General features: G+C 53.0%; 1 protein-coding gene across 1 annotated transcript; it reads left to right on the forward strand.

The window, feature by feature from the left end:
- Window positions 1-3,836: 3,836 nt before the first annotated feature.
- ANO9 (anoctamin 9) lies at window positions 3,837-20,968 on the forward strand. The gene is made up of 24 exons (XM_049820415.1): window positions 3,837-3,908; window positions 8,545-8,610; window positions 8,840-8,956; window positions 9,232-9,368; window positions 9,652-9,701; window positions 10,302-10,360; window positions 10,572-10,654; window positions 12,457-12,591; window positions 12,703-12,799; window positions 13,144-13,204; window positions 14,294-14,376; window positions 14,805-14,909; window positions 15,452-15,616; window positions 15,708-15,744; window positions 16,309-16,420; window positions 16,726-16,783; window positions 16,963-17,060; window positions 17,265-17,431; window positions 17,963-18,115; window positions 18,458-18,605; window positions 19,266-19,385; window positions 19,623-19,716; window positions 19,867-19,979; window positions 20,903-20,968. The coding sequence occupies exons 1-24, from the start codon at window positions 3,903-3,905 to the stop codon at window positions 20,928-20,930; spliced, it is 2,292 nt and encodes a 763-aa protein (XP_049676372.1). The 5' UTR covers window positions 3,837-3,902; the 3' UTR covers window positions 20,931-20,968.
- Window positions 20,969-22,190: the final 1,222 nt, after the last annotated feature.

Consider the following 22,190-nt stretch of genomic DNA (forward strand, 5'->3'; position numbering starts at 1 on the left):
TTTCCTGGAGCAACCACATACCTGGGCTGGATGAAGGACCTCTGCTCCAAATTAGTTCATGAGTGACATAAAGGTAAGGTGGTTCAGGGAAACACAGCCCCGCTAACCAGAAAGTTGCAGTTCGGTGCTGAAAAACATCTAAACAACCTCTTCTGAAGGATCTTTCTTCTTTCCTGTCCTTCTAGCCAGATACACAGGAAGGCAGTACCCTTTAAACTCCTCTCCTGAGGGAAAAAAAAAATAAATAAAAGAAAGAAATCCAAGACCCTAGGAACTGAAAAGAGCAAATAAATATTTTAGCACCATCCTAAATTAGGGATGCTTGCATGCAGTATAGCCTTTGTGCACTCAGAAGAAGAGCTCCCTGTCAGAAAGCATCGTTGTCAGGCGGGGTGCAGACAGGCATCCTCTATCTAGCTGGAGTGGTTTCATCCATGAAAGCCTTCAGTGGTTTGTTACCACTTCTCAGGCGGAAACTACCATTTCCACATCCAGCCGGGATTAACAGGTCAAGGGAGTGCTCCTAGAGAGCTTCGATGCCAACTCATGCAGTCAGGTCAAACCACTGCCCAAAGTGGTTGGAGTCTATCGGGCTGATGTGACAGCACGGTGGATTAGCACAGGAACACCTGACCGGCCCCAGCAGCACTAAACAGTGGAGGGTGATAACATCTTAAATAATTCTGGCTGCTTACAAAGGGTTTGTGCGGTTGCAATACCTCGGCACAAGTACAACATTTCACGTCTGTCATGGTTAAACACCAGCCAGCAACTAAGCACCACGCAGCTGCTCACTCACTTCCCCTGCACCCAGTGGGATGGGGGACAGAATCGGAAACAAAGTAAAACTCATGGGCTGAGATAAAGACAGTTTAATGGACAGAAAGGAAGAAAATAATAATAGTTATAATAATAGTAATAAAATAACAATAATAATAAAAGGATTGGAATATACAAACCAAGTGCTGCACAATGCAATTGCTCACCACTCGCTGACCGATGCCCAGTTAGTTCCCGAGCAGCGATCCCCCCTGCAGGCCAACTCCCCCCAGTTTATATACTGGGCATGATGTCACAGGGTATGGAATATCCCTTCGGCCAGTTTGGGTCAGCTGCCCTGGCTGTGTCCCCTCCCAACTTCTTGTGCCCCTCCAGCCTTCTTGCTGGCTGGGCACGAGGAGCTAAAAGATCCTTGACTTGGTATAAACACTACTTAGTAACAACTGAAAACATCAGTGTGTTAGCCACATTCTTTTCATAATGAATCCAAAAGATAACACTATACCAGCTACTAGAAAGAAAATTAACTCTCACAGCCAAAACCAGGACAATGTCTTAAGCAGATTTTTCACCAATGGACTGGAAGGTACATCATCTCCCTCCCTGACTTTAGTCGTTCATGCTGCCATCCTCAGCATCAGTCCTCCAAGAGCAATAAATGCTGAGATGGTGCATTTCAGGAGGGTTGCCTGGGAAGGAAAGCACTGAAAGAGGAACATCGTCAATTTGGTCACCTGCCTTGCTGCAAAAAGAGCTAAATCTTGCCTAGACAAAGCCAAATTCCTCCTAAACAGAAGCAGCAGCGCACCATCTGCTCTGAGTGCCATAAGAGATGCTGCGGGGGTCGGATACCTTGGACAAAGCCAATCTGCAGGCACAGACTCACCTTCCCCACTGGCTAGTAAAGCCTGTGAGTTTTCGGGACTGCTGCTGGATTCCCACATTCAGTTAGCTGGCCTAACTGGAGAGCAAAGTCCTCCCAGTCCTACTCGGCAAAGTTTGCAGGAGGAAGAAAGAGATGTGCAGGTGGAGTGATGTGGCTGTCCCACCTACACGTAACCCTGTTTCCGTTTAACCCAGCAGTGCTCACGTTGCAAAGGTCTTCGGTCAGGAGATGTGGAAAGCACCATTGATCTTATCTTACAAGGCTTCACTCTCTCTCCAGGTAAACACACACACGTTCTCCCACACCCATGGAGAGCTGCTGGTGATAAAGACAGTTTTCCCCTCCTGGCCAGGCCTGCAGATTGCCCCTGGGAGACTAAAGGTCTGCCTGCTCCTTCCCTTGCTCTGCTTTTCATTTCACACACAGCAGGAAATTTGGAAGACAAGTTTTTGAGGGGGTTCCCTCTTTTTTTTTTTTTCCTATTTTTTAAAATTCACAGGTCTGATTCCAAGTCTGTTCAAGGCACTTGGCAAAGCCACAGAGTGATGTCGGCTTGACTGGGAACAACACTCTGGAAATGCTGGCTGCCTTTCCTGCCAGGACGCAGCCAGATGACTCCCCAGGACGTACTTTATTTAAGAGCAACACACAGCAATGCTGTTAGAGAGCCCAAGGGAATCCAAACCAGTTATTGGCCCTTCTGCTATACCCAGGAAAGGCAGCTCTTCTCACCTTGGAAACTAAAGCAACAAAAAAACCCAGAAAACAAATATAAGGAGAGCTGTCAGACCTGGCTTACACATAACAACCTTTTCACTCATGCTTTTTGTTAGAGAGCTATACCCTGCTCCAAGCTGTAGCTCCAGATGGATCAAGCCTTTATGAACAAAAAAAGCGCTCAGTGATTTGGTTACGATTTCCAGTGGGCCACAGCCCAGCTTCCCAACACAAATGCCATCAGGAAAGCCGAGGCTGAAGCAACTGTACTCTAGTAAATCATCTAGTACTCTAGTAAATCTACCTACTTAGAAGTGACAAGATTTTAAGGAGCAGGGAGGCAGGAGGGCTCTGTGGTTTGGAGGAACATTCAGAGCACACTTTGATGCTTTCCTCTTCAGCCAGGAGGGAGGGGACACTTGTTCTTAAGGACGGTAAAACACTTACAGATGTTCCTGTAATCACTGATGCCAAACCCTGATGCCCCTCATGCAACAGCACTATTACACAAAGGGAAAAAAAGCACGCGACTTCCAGTGATGTTTTTGCCAGCCAGCAAGGCGTGAAGAAAGGATTTCTTGGTCTCTGTTCAGTCCTTCCAGGAAGCCAGATTTTTCTCTGAGGCTCACAGAAGGGTTTCTGAAGGCCACATAGGGAAACCAAAGTGGTGGAGAGCAAACCAGGCCACTGTCCAAGGCAGGGAGGAAGAGGGCTGCGTTGAAGTGGAAAAACTGTGGAGCAGTCTCCTCACTTATCGGGAAGCTCATGCTTTCCCTGTTTTCCTTGTCCTGGCTGTGAACAGACTCACCCTTGGCCCCATCCCATCCGCTCTCAAAGCCTGTGCTGCTCCCATCCCCTACCTCTCACACCCAGTCTCTTCTGTGGAGCCCAGACTTCACCCCGAGAATCGGGCAGGTTACACAGAGCGCAGCTTTATTTTCTCTTTTTAGGTTGAATGTTTTTTTCCCATCTTGTAAGAAAAAGTTTAATGCTTTCTAGACCTTTTACTAATACCTCCTTCCTCCTTTTGGCTCGCTTGTGACAGCTCTTTCGGGATGTTTGTGACGCCTCTCTGGGGATGTTCACAGAATACAGCAAGCAGCGTTGGCACCGAGAGGGGCGAGGAGGAAGACAGGGGTGGCAGAGCACTGGGTTTGGCAAGAGGAACGCAGCACGGCTACCTGCCGGCTCTGCTGGGCGGTACTGGGCTTGCCACTCCTTTGAGCAAGGGTGAAGGGCAGATTTCTCACCTCCTCCTTGATATCTGCCCACTGCCAGGCAGAGGCAGCTCCCTCCCACGAGAGTCCCACACGGAAGTCAAGTCACTGCTCCGTTCACATGAGACCTCAGGCGAAGGAGCTGGGGAAGGAAACCACGCTCTGCGAGAAACCCCAGGAGCCTCGTGGCTCGTCCCGCCTGCTGCCCCAGCTTCACCATCTGCCCGACAGACAGCTCCTCAGAGATCTGCCCGAAGGAGCAAAAAGACCGTGGGGGAAAGAGAAAGGCTCTCCACTCCACCATGCAGGTAGGAAACAGAAACTGCTCAGCTATTTCCAAGAGGTTGCTCTTCAGCACCTCTGAGCCACCTGTAGCTTGGAAACGTGGGACACGCTAAGCTCCAATCTCGACCACTCACGTGCTTTCAGCCTTTAAAGTACTCAAAAAGTACTACAAAGCTCCCGTTCCTCTTTCCAGCCAGCAACCTCATTCCTCCCGTGAATGTGCGATGGGGAAAGCGGTGCGTGCCGCTGGTTCTGCAGTTCCCCGCAGCCAGGGTGCGAGGCAGAGCTGAGCCTTGGGTGGCTCCCCAAGGCGCAGCAGGGTCACGCAGGGCCCCGGACATTGGTACCAGAGTTCAGAGGTGCCAGAGCACAGGTCAGAGAAGGATGGTTTGGACTGAGACCAGATCTTCAGCTTATATAAACCCAGGGAAAGGCACTGCATATGGCAGCGGAGGTGACAGCCCCAGATGCTTCAGGAGCACCTGAAATAAAGCAAGGGGAGCTGGGGAGCTGTGAAGTTTAGTTTCTCTAGCTTGAAAGAAAAGATATGGTTTTCTTTTATTCAAAAAGCCAGGCAAACTCTCTAAGATTGAGGCAGCTAGTAAATGTACAGGCATACCATCTGCCTGTTCAATTAAAGATTGTCACATTTCTTAGGAAACTATGAGGTAAGGTGGAAGTGCTGTAAGGGAAACGTTTGTAAGAAGCATCCCTGAGATAAGAACAATTTGATCATCTCAGTATGGGTGATGGGAACCACCCAAACCCCCACTAATACACAATTAGAAAGGAAAACAAGGATGCCAGATCCTATCCAGGTCCTTTGCCTGAGTTACTCACACAGGTGACTACACCCTCAGCCCAAGGGTGCCTGTTACCATCTCTCTGGAGGATCCAGTCACCTCACGCAGGGCAGCGGGTAACCTGGCCTGCAACAAAGGGACAAGGACCCACTGATACAGCTGGAAAGAAACCAGGCACGCTTCAGGGCACGCCAACCCTTTTTAACATTGAAATGCCTGCTTCTCACCGTGCCATTTACTTCTACACCTTTGCACAGCACGCCTCCGACCCTGCTCCAACCACTGGGTAGGAAAGAGTGAAGCAGGCACCGTCCTCCCTGATAGCAGGGATTAGAGTCCAGGTTTTATACAACCACTTCAGAGCCGCGGTGGCCTTGCCTGCACGTGGGGCCAATCTGACTGTCTCGTGCTGCCAGAGCAAAGCAGCCATAATCAGACAGTGTCGCCAGTCCCCCAGGGACAAAAAAATATAAATAGGTGTGGGAGTACTAGTGATCCAAGGTCCCTGCCTTCTGCAGCTGTCCCTGTGTACAAGCCACATCTGGCCCCAAAAGCAGGCTGGGCTTCTGCACAACAGTCCAAGCAGCCAAGGCTTACAGCAGCCACTGTAATGAATTAAACCTGCTGAAACGCTGCTCTTCCATCATCGCAGGTTTGCAAATCCCCCTCTGTAGCTGAATGCAATTTTTATCTGTTAACTCTCCGGAAGTGGATAGCGGGAATTGCCTGTGCTAATCTGCAAATAATTCACAAATTCCTCCCCATTTTTCAGTCCTACGCAGAAGCACTAGCGGTGCCTGCAGAGTGGGTACCAGGTGGTAAATTACACTGCTATGGGAACACAGAGAAAAGCCAGACCCTGCTACCATGACATCCTTATTGCCTAGAGAGCCATACCAATTCTTAGGGCTTGACTGGAAAATTAGAAAGCAACAAGTCCCTCCTGGGATTAAAATCAGTGCTTGCAATTTGAGGAACATGGAGAAGCAGGGACAGGATCTGGCTGCATCAGGTCTGAGAGACCAGCAATATTATGACTGGGAGTGCTGGTGGAGGAAGGATGCTCTGCTGACGCTCTGCAGGCTCAGCCTGAATGCTCTCCTGGTGGGGAAGGCCCCCAGGCACAGGCAGGGGCTGGTAGCACCATCAGGGATCGTGGGGAAAGGCTTCCGATACTCCAGCCACCCAGCCTGGCTACACAGACCAAGCCCCATGGCTGGATACGTCCCATTTGTGAGCCTTCCTCTATAACCCCACCAGCCTCTTGCCCAGGAAATGAATGTGCTGGTCAGGATGCTCTGACTCCTGAGCAGGGGGCACGCCTGCAGACGGTGGAGGTGGGAACCACCTGGAAACAAAAGCTGCTATGCTAGCAGGTCCAGTCACCTCGTCCTGAGCTCTGTTGGGGTCAACACCAGCACCACAGCTGTGTCAAGGTGCTGACCCTAGTGGCATCTAGGAACACCTCGAAACCCCGCTGTCCGCAAAGGGTGGTTTCCCCTCCACATTGCAGGGATCAGCAATAGAGCTGGAAGCCTGGCAGCCCCAGCAGGCAATCTTTGCAGGATGAGGCTGGTGCACACACAGGCTGAGAGGAACCAGCCAGGCAGGAATGAGACAATGCGACCTGCAGAGAGGGGGTGCCAGGCTAGATCTGTGCCAGCATCAGAGCATCAGCAATGGGACAGAGCCCCGATGGGACTCCTACACCCTCCCCTGTGCCCAGAGAGGGGCTCTTGGCCGGGGACAGGGAGACCTGCCACACCAGCTGGGCACTTACCCACCTGGGGAGACCAACCCGAGCCAAAACCCAATTCTCCCACCCCAAAGCCTGCTTAGAACTTTGGTAAGAGCAGATGACAGCACCATAACCCCCCTCTGCGTCCTGACCTAAATTGGGGTACCTTTTAGCAGTGAGAAGTTCTGGTTCTTATTGCAACAGCACCTCTGGGGGGAAATATCCCTCTTCTCAAGCCTTCTCACTTTGGCTTTCTGTTGGTCAGTCTCCTCATGGCTCTTTCCTTTGGGTGAAGCCAGGGCCTTAGCTCCACGTGAGAGAACATTTGGCAGAGCATTTCAGCCCTGTCCTCATCCCGGTCTCTTCTGCTTCCATGGCCTCATTCTTCAGTGGAAGCTTGGGATCCAGATCTTACATCAGGGCATGGTTGCACCACCACTGCTCTGCTCCCAAGATTACAGCTGGATGAACTTGTCTGGCTGGCCACTGTTTCAGGTCACAACATCTTTGGTGGCAATACTGACTGACGATATCCCCATCCCCTGGCAGCTCCTTCCCACTTCTGTGCTGTGTCACTATGCCCTCAGGAACAGCAGCATAACTCTTTGTGGGGCTGCACCATGAGTCACATCAAAGAATTAAAAAAAAACACCCAAAATGCTGTTTTTAAGACAGGATCCATTCCCTGCCCCTGTCACAGCATGGTCTACAGAGCGTGTCTTTATTAAACTCATTGCATTCACTGGGATGTGAAGCCTGGCATGCTCTTGCCAATCTATTGAAAGGCTGGTTGGACTAATCCCTTCTTGCCTAAGAGGGAACTATGGCTGAAAAAGCAGGCTGAGATCGCATCAGGGAAGCCAGGCATAGAGGACAGGGACAAAGTGGTTTGAAGCTGATGCACCCCAGTTCTGGGCACCCACCAGGTCCGGGCCACCCAAGGGTGCTTGCTGCAGCATCCTTTCACAGAGGGACACCGCAGGCTGGAAATCACGCTGGGCAGAGGGCAGCTGCTGCCACAGGGCCACCCTCTTTGCTTCATGCACCACCAGAGCTGCACCGCTTGGGTATCTGAGCATAATTAGGCTTAAATAGTGAAGGTGAGCCGCTGCAGTCGCCCCTGGACACTGTCTCTCTTCAGAGCTGGTAGCAAATGGGAGGGAACCAGGCAGAAGCCAAGTGTCAGCAGCTCATCTTCCCCTCTCTGTCCCTTGGCCGCAGACTGAGGCTTCTGAGGTGTTTTCCAAGAACTCGTTTTTCACCTGCTTTGCTGCAGTCCGCAGGGTTGTGCAAGCCTCCAATTGCCCGTGCCCGACTCTCCCTTCACCGGAATCTAAAACTACCTTCCCCACCCTTGCAAAAAAGCTAACCGTGCCCTATCTGAAAGGAACAATTAAATAGAGGAAAAGGTTGATTAAAGATTGTAAAAACCACTGTAGCATGGAGGGACAGTTGAGTGTTGACACTCATCCAGTACAAATGTCAGGGCATTAGGTGAAACAAGACAAAGTGAAAAGGTGGGGGGGCGGATCCCTCCTGCCTGGCTCCCTTGTGACCCCAGGGTGCCATAAATTTTGGGCCATTACATGAGTTCATTCAAGACGAGGCTGCACATACTCACAGAGCAGCATTCCCTCCAGGATCCCTAAACATAAAGCCATATTTGGCTCAGGAATTCTTCGAACTGGAGAGCAGTAGCGTATAGGAGAAGGTTTCAGACAAGCCTGTTCATACCCTCCTCCCTGGGCATCCCTTCATGACTGCTGGGAGAGGAAAACTGGGCCAAATGGATCTTGATCTTATGTTGTAATGCAATTTTATCCACACAGGCTCTGTCTTTTTTGATGTACTGCAAGTACAACCAGCGACACACCCGAGAGCACCTAAACGCCAGGCGGGCTTTGCTGATGGGCAGGTTTCTGTGTATCACAAGCAGAGCGCTGCTCACCCGCACTCACCACCCGGAGCGGGGCAGCTTGATCCCAATGCCTCCAGGAGGCTCTGATCCAGGGCATTGAGATGCTATCCAAACGTTTGCAGGGAGAGCTTTGCTCTGTGCCCAGACACGGGATCTCCCAGGGAGCCTGCTGGAGCCTTGGCTGGTTTTCTTTTCTGCAGGATGAAATTCTGTTGACTCCCTGGAGGGATTTTCCTGTCGAAGACACGGACCCATTTCCCCCCCCGGTAAGCTTTGCTCCCTCTGCACTCACAGCAAGTTCAGCACAGCTCAAAGAGGGGAGTGGGGCAGTGTCAGGGCAGCTGCTGCCTCAGTTTCCCCATCCCCATTCTCCTGCTCGCTCCCAGTTCCCAGGGACCTTCATGATGAAGGTCCAGACCTCTGAAAGGCTGGAGCCGAGAGGGAGGGCTCTCAGCTTGCCACCCCCATAAATTCCCTGGTGTTTTCTGTGGGCAGGATGAAGAGCATTGGGATTTCGTCCTGGTAAGCAACATCCACGAAGTGGGCAGTGAGAAGGAGATCAAGAGGAAGAAGTTCCTGGATGAGCTGAGCAAGAAGGGGTTTGCCATCAAGGTGAGGTGCTGTAGGAGGGAAAGGCAGCAGATACTTGGCTGTCTTGTGGTACCCAGGATCCAAGCATGGTTTGGGCTCCTGCATCCCAGGAGATCGGAGAGACCTGAACCATTGAGCTGATCACCATATCAGTGCTGGAAAATAAACTTGCTCCACCAGGGGAGACCCCAGCCCCAGGACTCACACAGCCCCCTGGCCTTTGCAGGTCCGCCCTTTTCCCTGCCCCTCTGGCTCTGCCCGCATTGTTCTAACAGCCCTTCCCTTCCACCCACTAGAAAATTGAGGACAAGAAGCTATTTTATGGAGTCCGTGCCCCAAAACAAATCTTCCGGAAATATCAGTGGCTCTTGAGGAACCCCGACAGAAGGCTGCAAAACTGCGATGTCCATCATGACATACCAGTGACCACCAGGTGGGTGCTGAGCTGGACTACTGACTTCCAGCACCTTGCACTCCCCTTTCTCCACACCAGCATCCATTTTCCAGCTCAGCTCACTGTTGCCTCAGGCTTTTCATTTTCCACAGAAGGCCACCTCCACCCACCACGTGCAAAGTTGCCAGCTTCTCACTGTCCACAGCCAGCTCCCTATTTCTTCCCACCCTTCCTTCTCCCTTCCCTCCTCTTTTTTCCAGGGCCACACAACACAGGTCTGTATCCCCAGAGCAGCCTTTAACCACAGTCTCTCCTCGCTCAGGATACGGATCGTGAACTTCATCCTGCAGAACACAATGACGTCTGACCTCGGTAAGGGAACAGGGCCAGCAGGGGTGATGCTCAGCCTGGGTCTGCGGTAAGGCTTTTGCCCCATGGCAGGCACAGGCATCTCCAGCAGCCTCACCAGCCCCAGGGACGATGCAGAGGGGAGGAGAAAGCCAGGGTGCAGCTCAGACAAGTACCTTTGCTGCTGCATCCAGAGGCTGGGAGATTGGGACTGCAGGAACCAGCAACAGCCCTCTACTCCCTCTCCCCAAACCCCTGACCTCAGCTGCCCACCGCTGCTCTCCTGTGTCCCCAGAAGAGCTCATTCCTCTCTGACACCCCAGGATGAGCAGAGCAGCACAGGGTGCTGGCTTTCTAGCCATCTCTAAGGACCTGCCTACCTGGCTTGCTCCCAGAGCCAGCCACAACACAGCCTGTGGCAGCCCGGCAGAGTAGCACAACCACAAGGATTAGTGCTGATCCCTTTTGAATAGTTCAGCCTCTCCTAGGCTTTTTTTTTTTTTTTTTTTAACCCCCCTCAAAGGCTCCAGAAAAGGTTTGGGGTGATTCTGCCTGGCAGGGAATACACAGGCGCAAGAGCAAAGCTTTGTCTCACTAATCCTCTCCATTCTGCTCTGCTACCAGAGAAGCTGGATGAGCTGATAAAGAAGAAGGTCTTTGAGGCAACGTTTCCCCTGCACGAGGTGAGGCTGAGCACACAGGTGCCTGGGAGGAAAAGCCATGAGAGGTAGAGGAGCAAGACTGGGCGGGGGAAGATTTTTGGGTAACTGGGGCTGCATCAAGACCTCTCTGGATGAAGGACATGACCATGCTCCCAACAGCAGCCTGGGAGATGGGCTGGGGATTAAGGTTGCCCTAACATTCCTGTGTCTGACCAATGTCTCTGCTCTCCAGAAAGAAGAAGTAAGGGAATTCCTAAAGGAGAAATGGTTTCACTGGAGAGATATATTTTGTGAACAGCGGATTGATAAGATCAGGTAACACAGGCAGAAGAGGCATGGCAGATCCTTCTAACCAAGAGGTCCCACTTGAAATCCAGACAGCTTTATGCCCTTTGCCAGGGTCCTGTGTTTTCTTTTAAATCATTAGTTTGAACCTGGCTCTTCTCGCACGTATTGGGCTTCTTCTGAAGCCTGCAAAGTTCTTAGCCTAAGGGTTCTCCCTGTGGCACCAAGCTCCATCTGCTAATTTTGCAGTATGAAACAACCCCCGCATCGGCACGGTTTTTAATTAGCCGTTTCATTTTCAACCACGCACTCCCATGTTCAAAAGGAAGGCGAGATGAGAACAGAGCATCAGTGCAGCACATCCAGCCTGAGGCAGAACTTGGGGCATTAAAGGCAACAAGGGGCTCCTATAACCACATTAAAACTCAGGGAAGAGCATAGCTCTTATTTTAAAAGGGGAAGAAAACTAACTCTGCATGGTCAGGGGAAGGAGGGCAAAAAGAACATGCTACTTCATAAAGTTGTCAGTGGGCTCTGTTAGGGAGATGAGATGTTAAAATGGAGATGTGCTCTCCTTCCTCATATGTTTACTACAGTTCACAAGTCTAGCAGAGGCACTAGGGACTTTTGATGCCTCGATGGTGCACAAGGTCAGACAACTCATCATTTCTAAGGTCAATGCATCATGACTTGTTGCTGTCATGGAAAGATTTAGGGGTCGAGTATGAAATTGGGGCAGGGGGAGCGGGAAGTGTTGGGGTTTTTGTTTGTTTTTAACAAAGGTCAGGGAGCACATCACCACCTTTGACTGCTGGTAGAAAGTTAATTCCTCTGGAACATAGGAGCGGAGGCAGGTCCATCAGTCAGTAGCTACCATCATTTCTTACCTATGCCCCCAATCCTCTTCCCCACACCAGAAAAACTGGGATACTGCCACCATAAGAATGAGACATGAAAGCATTGCAGGGAAATAGCTGAGCCCAGAAGAAATTGCTCTGGTTTGAGAAACACTGCACCCTGCAGCCCCCTCATCATCTTCAGGCCCAGTGTTTCTAAAACTGTTCTGTAGGTACTGATTGCAACTTGATCTCTCAACTGCTCCCACCCTTCTTGCCTGGCATACGGTCAATCTGACCACATGCAGGCATCTCCCCTTGAGTTAGACCCTCTGGGCTCCCTTCATGGAAAGGCAGAAGCAGCGCTTGTGGGACCATGCCCACTTCATAGGGAAGTGGGCATCAGTGAGAGTGGCTCTCCTTGTGGCATATTAACCAAGGGGGGAGTAAAATAAAAAAGGGAAGAAAAAAAAAGAAATAAAATCTCACTCCTTAGTTTGCATCAGTCACCAGGTTGACTGAGAACAGGAGAAGCTTCTCACAGGTTTCTCTAAACCTCTGCAGGACAGCGTGCCCTGCACCATGCGGTGTAGACCAAGGCAGCCCCCACAACGGCCTCACGTTGCTCTCCATCCTGCATTCATCCCTCAGCCGGAGCTGTGCTCTCAGCACATCTTTGCTGTGCAGCCCCACAGTGACATCCACAATGCACTTCACTGCATTCCCATGCAGTCAGAGCACAAGGAGACCCAGCTGTCTCTCCTTGCACATGCTGCTGCTGAAATCCCCTGGGAAATGCTGCACGCTTCTGGTTCCTCCAGCTCCTCTACTCAGTTGAGCTGACCCTCCCAATCCCAACAAAATCCCCAGACATGCAGACAGCACTGCCCCTCCTGGACCTGATATCCTTTTGGGAGTGGAAGAGCATTTTCTAGCATCCCCTAACAATGTGGTCTCTTCCAGTTGCTACAAACCACATCTCACCTTTCCTTCTAGGTGCTATTTTGGTGAGAAGGTGGCCTTGTACTTTGCCTGGCTGGGCTGGTACACCTACCTGCTGGGAATCGCTGCAGTGGCTGGACTGGTGGTCTTCATGGCTGGGATTACTGTTTTCAACTCCAGCCAGGTGAGGTAAGGCAGTTGAGAATGCCAAACGCGCATCCCGTTCACAAGCCTTTGTTATGCACGCCCTTTTGAGCCACTGTTATTCCCCTTTGCTTCCCTCTATACTTTTCTCTCTAGCAAGGAGATCTGTGAAGCCAGTAACATCATCATGTGCCCGCTCTGTGACCAGAAGTGCCCATTCTGGCTCCTCTCCGACACCTGCACCTACGCCAGGGTAGGTAGCCCCGTTCCCAAGACAGGCTCAATGCAAAGGATGGGGAAACACTCCTAGCTTGTGCTGTTCCCACACCACTAGAAAGAAAAGCCACCCCAGCAAACTGGCTACAACACACAGGAAACCTCCACTAACCTCTGTAATAAGGAGGAGGTATAGCCAGATCACAGTCCCAGCGTCCATCCCCTTCCTGCATTTTGCCCTCCTGGAGTACCCCGACCTGTCTTAGGGAGGACCAGGGTGGCAAGAGGACTGCTGAGCACAGAGGCTTCTCCCCAGACCCTGAGGTGCCACAGCCCCTGCACCCTGCTGCTCCCATCACGCTCTTCCTTGATCTTCTCCAGGTCACTCACATGATTGACAACGAGGGGACAGTTTTGTTTGCCATGTTCATGGCGATCTGGGGTAGGTGTCAATGTCTTGGTGCCAAGCACACACAGCTCGGAAAAGGGATCAGCCCACTGTGGCTTAGGGGGAGCGTAGGTGGAGGAAAATGGGACACCAGCACAGCTCCACCATTCAGGAGCTTTTTAGTCCTTATCTCCTCTTCTTCCAGGGCCATCAGCTCCCCTTCCAGACAAGGCAAGGAACAAAATCACCCCAGCAATTTCCTTCAGCTCCCCAAGCACTCCTTACCTGTCCTGCCTGAAAGCTTTTACTCCTTCACCCACCCTCCTGCAAAGCATCTAACAGCCTCTCTAGTCGGGCTTTTCTAGCACCAGCCTGTAAGTGGTGGCAGCTGCAGGAAGGAGGGACCACCAGATCCCTCATTAACCTTCCCAGATTGCTGCTGTGGAATAAGCACAGCAGACCACTGGGCCATGAGCTGATATGATCCCATCGCCATATTAGCTACACATCTCATTTGGCTTTACTACAGCCCTTTCAGCTACAAACACCACCGCAGGGGTGGGCTGGGCATTTCACCTGCAAGACCATGGTCTGAGCAGGTCACGGACATGGTCTTGCATGTCGCTATGGGCTGGTTTACATGGGGACAAGCTCAGGAAGGTCAATCCAGATTAAGAGAAGGAGTGGTTATAAATGGATTTGCAGATGTGTAGCCATGCTGCGGTGCAGTCCAGGATACCTATTCCACTTGAAAGGTGTATTTTTCATTAATCCAGAATAATGTGTCTGGCTGGCACCACATAAACATGCCCACCACAGCAGAACAGCCCTGATACTTACTGTTCTTTATGCCAAAACTCCTACAGACACTAGAGCTGGCCTGACTCCCGGTGAAAACTCACCCGCACCCCTCCATCCCCAGCCCCACACGGGGCCGAGTGCTCATTGCTGCATGTCCAGGGTCCTTCCCGGTGGCTGAGATGCAGAGGTGGCTGCCTGTCCTCCATGGGCCAAGGGCAGTCCAGGCTGATTTGCCATCAGGTTGGATAGTAACATGACTATCCATCCCACTCTGCGGGATGGAGAGGTGACTTTGTCTGAGAGCTCCTCCAGTGTCAGAGTGCTCTATCCTTCCCCCCACAGCCACTGTGTTCCTGGAGCTGTGGAAGAGGAAGAGAGCCAATGTGGTCACTGACTGGGACCTGTACAGGTGGGATGAGGAAGAGGTGAGGATGTCATCTTTCCTGCTTAGTGCTTCCCTTTTCAGGGCAGGAGTCAGGCGGACCTACAGAAAAGACACGTCACAGGGACTCCCTTGCCCAGCTTGAGTCTCTGTAGATGTAAACATCTAATGGAGACACTTAAACAAGCAGCAAAGCCAACATCTGACAGTTCTAGGAGAGTCCTGGGAGAGACAGAGCCCTCCAGAGACTGACGCAGATGCTAGCCACTTCTCTGCATTGCTAGTCACCTCTCCACCTGTACAAGGGCTTGAACTTAATCAGGATTGGCCATGCTGTTGTGCATTTGGTTGCATGTTCATCCCTGTGCTTCTCTGGTGCTGCTCATCCCATATGCCCATTAACACAATGACCCCTGGACTTCCCACTACTTGGGCACAGCTCTGCTGCATCCTTTTTTTTTTTTTTTAAAGGAGGAGCTGGCTATGGAGCTGATCAATAATTTGCAACATGAACCCCGCCGGTACCAGCACTCCTACTTCCGCAGCACCATCATGCTCCTCTTGGCTCTGGTGATGGTATGTGCCAGGGTGACTGTAGGAAGATCTGATTTAAGGGCATATGTGCTTTCCTCCTGATCCTCTGCTGCAAGAACAGCGCCTCAGTGTGTCCTATGGCTAGAGCAAAGGCAGAAACCAGGTTATTAGGGCAGGTCCATGCCCATCACAAGGATCCAGTGGTATCCCTACGCTCAGACCTTGCCATGCTGATGGGAGAGGCCAACCACCCCTTGGGGATTTGGGCTGAAGACTCTGCTCTTGCAGTGGAAGGCAGTGAGGATCAAGGCAGTAACACAGAGGGTAGGAAGAGGCAAACCCTTGATGCCCTCATTTCTCCACGTGGGCCAACAGAGACAGTCTAGTCGAGTAGTTCAGGTGGAGACATCCACCTTAGGAACCTCTCATCCTTAAGTGAAAAGCACAGGCTTGCATTTGAGGCCAAGGCCAGATGAGCTCTGGTGAAGGGAACCAGGGTTTGAAGGGCTGGTGGTCCTCAGGCTGGGGTGGAGCACATGCCCTCCATGCACAGCTTCTCACCACTCCACCGCCCTCCTCCACAGATTGCCGTGCTGATCGGCATTGCCCACGCGCTCATCATTTACCGGGTGATAGCAACGGCTCTCTTCACCCAGAGCAACTTTGAGTTCCTCCGCGAGCAGGCCGACACGATAGCAGTGATGACAGGGGCCGTACTGCACTACATCACCATCGTCATCATGACCAAGGTGTAGAGTGAGACATGGGGTGGGCAGCAGGTCTTCTCCTTGCTTTTCCACCATCAACCCTCCCCTCACATTTTATACCTCTCTCCTGCAGATCAACAGACACGTGGCCCTCTATCTCTGTGACCTGGGTAAGGGAAACTGGGGGCTGTCTCCCACCTGCAGCACCAAGCCACCCAGCAGTACCCAGGGACCGCAGCGCAGCACCCCCTCAGTCCCCAAATGCAGACAGGCTCCTGGCCCGTTCCCTTCCTCCACCATCACAAATCATCCTCTGGGCAGCTCTTGCCATGCAGGTCCCCGTGGGAGGCCAGCAGCCCTCCAACTCACAAGCTCATCTGTGGCCACCAGGCTGCCAGCTGGCTGTCCCACAGCCACGTTACGCTTTGGAGGGGCAGCCACCCTACGGGGCTGAGACCTGGCATGAGCAGGAATCCACCACAGCTGCAGGAGAGGTCTCAATATGGTTTCCCTCCCAGCTGAAGGGCCCCTTCTCCCCCAGCTCACGGCTCTGAGGGACCTCCCTGCTTAGCTGGGCTCAGCTCCATCTAAGGGCTCAGGGGAAGGGCAGGGAAGACTCCACAAGGGGCAGACACCCGCCCAACCTTCAAAGAACTGCTGTGGCATCCAAGGGGGAGCAGGGCAAGGTCCCACCGCTCTGTGACCAAGCCCCTGCGCCTTGCTCCCTTCCCCAGAGAAACCACGGACCTTCTCCCAACGTGAGAACAACTTCACCGTGAAGATCTTCACCTTCCAGTTTTTCACAAACTTCTCTTCACTCATCTACATAGCCTTTTTCCTGGGACGGTGAGTGGTGGCTGGGGACCTGGGGGGAGCAGAGGGGAGCCTGGGTTTGGGGCATACCTCCCCAACTCTCCCCAGGGTCTAGGGACAGCCCAGTCCCTCTACCCACCTCACCAGGCACAGGGACCCCATTTCGGACCTCAGGAGGGCCATGACTTTTCCCCATGGGCATGTTAGATGGGGGATAGCCCTTTGCCTCTCCACCAGTGCCCAGAGGATGACGGCCTCCATCCTGCGCCTGGATGTTCATCCAACAGGGGTGAGCAGCGGGGCTCAACAGGTATCGGTGTTGTTGCTTCCTTGCTCAGGATCAACGGCCATCCAGGGAACTACGTGCGCATTGCTGGCAAGTGGAGGCTGGAAGAGGTGAGGGACTTGCCATGAAGTTCTCTGACTCACACCACAACTCCTACTCTGCCTTTCCCCTACTGCCCAGCAAGGCTCTGGGAATCTCAGCTTCCTCCTATAGTACCTGCCTTGGCCAAACAGCCCCTTAGGCCAGGCCACCCTGCTGGCAGAGCACAACTCCTCTCATCCCTTCTCAGTGCCACCCCAGCGGCTGCATCACCGACCTCTTCATCCAGATGGCCATCATTATGCTGCTCAAGCAGACCATCAGCAACGTGATGGAGTATCTCATCCCGTAAGCTTTCCTCCAGCCCGCGGAGTGCTCACTGGTGCTCCTGCACATTCAGGACAGCTTACCAGCTCTTACAGAGTGTAATCCTGGTCTTTGGGCCAAGAGTTCCTCCTTTTCCTTCCTCGGGTCTCCAGGGCTGTCACTGGCAGCAGTTCAGCCCTGCTGTCCTCTGCAGGTAGCTGTACAAACCGCTCCCCCTCCTTGCAGCTGGATAGTCCACAAGCTACGTAAGAAGCAGCAGCGCCCCAAGAAGAGAAGCATGATATTAGGAGAGGAGAAGGAGGCCGAGGACCCCTGCAAAAGGCAGTGGCTGAGCAACTATCAACTCAGGGAGGTCAACATCTTCAGCTTGTTTGACGAATTCTTGGAGATGGGTACGTAGGGCAGGGGGTTGAGTAAGGTGGGATGCTGGGTGCAGAGCCACGTGCTCTCCTTGCCTGGAGAGAGCCTGATGGTGGGGAGCCCATACACAGTCAAGGGAGAGCTCTGAGACCCAGCTCCAAGCCCAGCCGTGCTCCAAGAGCTCTGGCACACCAAGGAGATCGTTCCCAAAACAAGAGAGAGCGGGCAACTGTGCTGGCCTTGGGCACCTGCCTAGGACCTTCCTCTCCTCCCAAGAGTGCCAAGGTGATGGCTGAAACCCTAGGGTGGTCCCTCTGCCTGGCTGGCTCAACCAGCGCCCTGTGGGGCCCCCCCAGATGCCCCTCTCCAACAGCCCTGTGAGAGGTGGGTGTCCCCTGTGGGGGTGTGGGGTCCCCAAGATAGGTCTATCTCCCCCTTTCACCCCTGCAAAGCCCCTCTGACACAAGCCACAAAGCAGGACAAACCCAGAGAGGTCAGGACCCTGCGGGATGTCCCCTCTGCTGTGGCTTCACACCAGCACCCGGCATTTTCCCCCTCCACAGTGATCCAGTACAGCTTCACCACCATTTTCGTCGCTGCCTTTCCCCTTGCCCCGCTGCTGGCATTCTTCAACAACCTCTTCGAGATCCGCCTGGATGCTATCAAGATGATGCGGCTGCACCAGCGCATGGTGCCCAGGAAGGCCAAGGACATCGGTGAGATGGGGCCCAAGGAGCACTCTCCTTCCAGTGTTGCTGCTTATGCAAACGGTGCTGGCACTAAGCCCTTTCTCCAGTGTGAAGCCCTTGAGCATCCATCCCTTTGCCAGGGACTGGTATCACTTCACTGTGGAAGTAGAAGAGCACAGGGAGAACTGTGGGTTGGGGAAGGAGAAGCAATTTCAGACCCTGCAGAGGCTGAAGGGCACCTTGAAGGCCTCCTTCCTTGACCTCTTCTGGCCATGCCAAACCTGTCCCTGAGCTGGGACTTGGTCTGCAACGCTGGAATGGCAGCAGTGAGCTGTCAGAGGGGCCTTGCTGACCGCTCCTTTCCCGCAGGAATCTGGCTGCAGGTCTTGGAGGCTGTCGGCATCCTAGCTGTCATTGGGAATGGACTGGTGATCGCCATCACGTCCGACTTCATTCCCGTGCAGGTCTACAAGTACACATACAGCCCCTGCATGATGGAAAACAGCCCTAGCTTGGAGTGAGTGCTCGCAGACCTGCCTGCCTCGGTGCCACCAGTGCAGAAGAGGGAGGCAGCTGAGTGGTCCCCCACAGCAGGGTGGGGGGAAAGGGGAGCCGGGAAAGGTTTTCCAGATGGCACCACCTTCAGCATCCCAGATGGCCTCCCACTCACATCATCCCCATGGTGGGTAAACTGGTACCCCTGAATGAAAAGAGCACCATGTAATGTTGGAGAGCTGCAGGACTGTCTGGGTGCCTGTGCACACTCTCGCCTGCCCTCCCCCTTTTCCTCCAAGCCTTGGCTCACCAGCCAAGTTCAGTCAAACTGGACAGAAGTCTCAGAGACATTAACTTCCCCCAGGCTTTGTGCAAATGGGTAGCTAGGGAGGGGAGGGAGAGCCCCAGATGTGTGCTGGCTTCCCCAAAATGGGAGGCTACAGTCTGTACTCAACCATACTACTAGTCACCTGAGAATCCACACAGCAGGGAAACTGTAGAAACGAAAGCTGCAGATAGACAGGCTTTGTAGCAGTCAGAGGCCTTCGAGTCCCCTAGAAGACACAAGAGCTGCAGCTTTTGGTTAGGGCATGCCACAGCCCCCCGGCATGGCCATGAACCAGAAGCACCCACCTTCACCGCTGGGCCAATGTGTACAGATGTGATATTTCCCCCCCTGCAGCTGCTCAACCGGCTACATCAACTACAGCCTCTCCATCTTCCGCATTCAGGACTTCGAGCCATACACAAAGCTGCCCGAAACGCTGCCAGGCTTTCTCAGCAACGAGATCAAGGAGTGCAGGTAATAGCAGCCAGCAGCCATTGCTCAGTAGTATTCCCCCCACCCCTTCCCCAAGCCCCTCACTGTGACAGCCAGCCTGCAGCTGGGGAACGGGCAGATGGTAGAGCAGGGCTTGGAGGCAGCCGTGCTGAGGAAGCTGCCAGGGTTTCTCTCGGACCCCCACGGAGGGAGCCGCGGCAGGGCATGATGCCCAGCACAGGGGGAGCCTGGGCTGGCACTGATGGGGCTGTGCTGCAGGTACCGGGATTACAGGAATGCCGATGACTACAGCTACACGGTCCAGTTCTGGCACATCTTCGCAGCCCGGCTTGCCTTCCTCATCCTCTTTGAGGTGAGCACCCAGGGAGGCAGGAGGAGGCTGGGGCAACTGGGGGGATGGCAGCAGGGGGAAACAGGCTGGGTCCCTGCCACTCGCATGGGTCACCTTAACTGGCCCGGAGAACTCCTCACTGCCTGCGGTGGCTCCTTTTGCTTTCTGCAGCACGTGGCTCTGTGCGTCAAACTGATTGCAGCCTGGTACATCCCTGATGTCCCCCAGTCGGTTAAGAATCAATTTCTGGACAGAAAACACAGCAACCTTCGTAAAGATCTGAGGTGGGTGATGCCCCAGAAGGTGCCAGGGGCTGCTGTGCTCACAGACGGCACAGCCTCCAGCAGGAGACCTGCCTGGCCACAGGATCCATCTGCTCCAGAGCCCCACGATCAGGCTAACACTCACCACCGCAGGCATAGAGAAGGTGGGGCCATGAGCTCCTGCCCTCAGGGCAGCTCCTCCATCACCCTTGCCAGGGTAGCTTCTCCCCCAGCTTTCAGCCCAGCCTCTACTATGTGGGACCTACAGCAGAAAATGTTCTTTCTAAGATGAGATGCATTACCCATAAATGAAGATCCATCTCCCTCCATGCCGGTGGCCTTGCTCACTAGCCCAGGTGCCTGACTTTTAGGAACTCAAGGCCAGTGAAATGAGTCCCACCTGAGGCAATTCAATACTAGTGCTCACCAGAGGAAGCGTCTGCTTGGCTTTGGCTTTTCCTTCAGAAAAAGGAAAGCTCCAAGTTAAAACAAGGAGCAACTTTGCCCAAATTGTCCATTTAAACTTTGTTTTAAAAAAATCAAGTATTTCAGCTGGAAACAGAACCAATGTAGCTGAGAGCCATAGGACTGGCCACCCTGGTGCTTCTGTCTTTCATGGACTGAGCCCTGTGTTGGAGGATGGCTCAGACTGCCCCTCTTCACTGTCACTTTGTCCCAGCTGCCACCCCAAAATTCAAGCAAGAGCAGAAGTGAGTGGGGCTCAGGAAGCACCATGCTGCCACAGTTCAGCTTTCAGGCTCTGGCTTCCCGTTGACGGAGGGATTTCCCACAAACAGGGATTTCCCACAAACAGTGTATCATTCTTTCTCCATTTATTTCTGGCAAAAGGCCCTGCTCCCACTCTGAATATTTTTCCACACCTCCCCATTGCTTCCCATTTCGGACAGTTCCCTTCCACAACGCCCCTCTCCTTTCTCCCCCAGCATGATGGAGTACTCCACTGAGGTGTAGCCACCGCTCACCGAGGAGAATGAGAAACACGGACTTGAGCCCCCCTCCCCAGCCTGGCAGTGCCATGGGTGCAGGAGAAACCACCGCAGCACCATCCATGGAGACGGGCCATGTGTCCCAGCTGTGACCGAGCTTGGACTTGAGCTGGGAAGTGACAACTTGACGGTGGCTTCACAGGAGCAGGATGCTTTTCAACTTGCATGGCTGCAAGAAGGGAGGAAGTTGTGGCAGAGCTGCAGGAATGGTGCCTTTCCAGCATGCCGAGAAGCTGGGGAAGACCTTTGGCACTAGGGACAAACCATAGTGCAGCATCCAGCCGCTGTCAGTTGAGCACAACGCTGGTCTGCAGGAGGATGACCTGGCTTCCTCGTCAATCATTGCCTTAACATGCAACTCAGCATTGCAGGGAAAGCCAGCTACCTCATTCCAGGTTCCCCTTCTGCTCTTTTTTTGCACTTTGGCTTCTTTTTCCTCTGCCTTCAGTGACCTCCCTGCTCTTGCACCGCTGAAAAACTTGAGTCCTTCCTCTTTCACCACAGCCAGCACAATCCTTCCCTTGGCACAACTACCACATGGCTGCAGCTCCAACCTGCTGTTTTCACAGACATTGGGAAAAATCCAGTTGTTAACCTGGCTGTGTTTTTCTCCAGGGTCAGCCGAGCCTCTGCATCTGCCCTAAGCACACCCGACAGTTGTGCCTGGCTCAATTACCATGAGCAAAACGGTAAATAAACATAACACCCATGCGGACACAAGTGGCCAGATCTTCAGCTGCCGCTGAGTCACTGCATTCACACTGGTATCATTCCTGCCTCCCCTCCTTTGCCATCCACATCACCCAAAGAAATTGTCCCCCCCCAACCCTTTTTTTTGTCTTAATGTGGACAATCAGAAAAGGCTGGAGCTAGAGTGTCTGTGCATAGCCCAGAGCTAGGGCTGTGCGTGGGTGCTGGCTGGGGAGACACTGAAAAGAAGTTGGCACTTTGGCCACACACAGTGGTAAAACAACCTGTTAAATGTGCTGGGGTAACAGAAATACTGAGCTGCACAGAAAATCCCGAGCAATAGGGCTAGCAAGGGTCATCTCGTGCTCCAAAACATGAGCTGCTAGCCGAAACCCGAGCCCCACCACCCTGACACCAGTGCTGGCTGCAGCTGCCCTCTTCTCCCTACAACTGCAGACAGAAGGGGGTTTGTCTGCAGCGGAGCACAGGGGTTACATCCCACGGCTGGACTGGTGTCACAGCCAACGCTGCGACT

This window comes from Accipiter gentilis, chromosome 17, assembly GCF_929443795.1.
Source record: "Accipiter gentilis chromosome 17, bAccGen1.1, whole genome shotgun sequence".
Lineage (NCBI taxonomy): Eukaryota > Metazoa > Chordata > Aves > Accipitriformes > Accipitridae > Astur > Astur gentilis.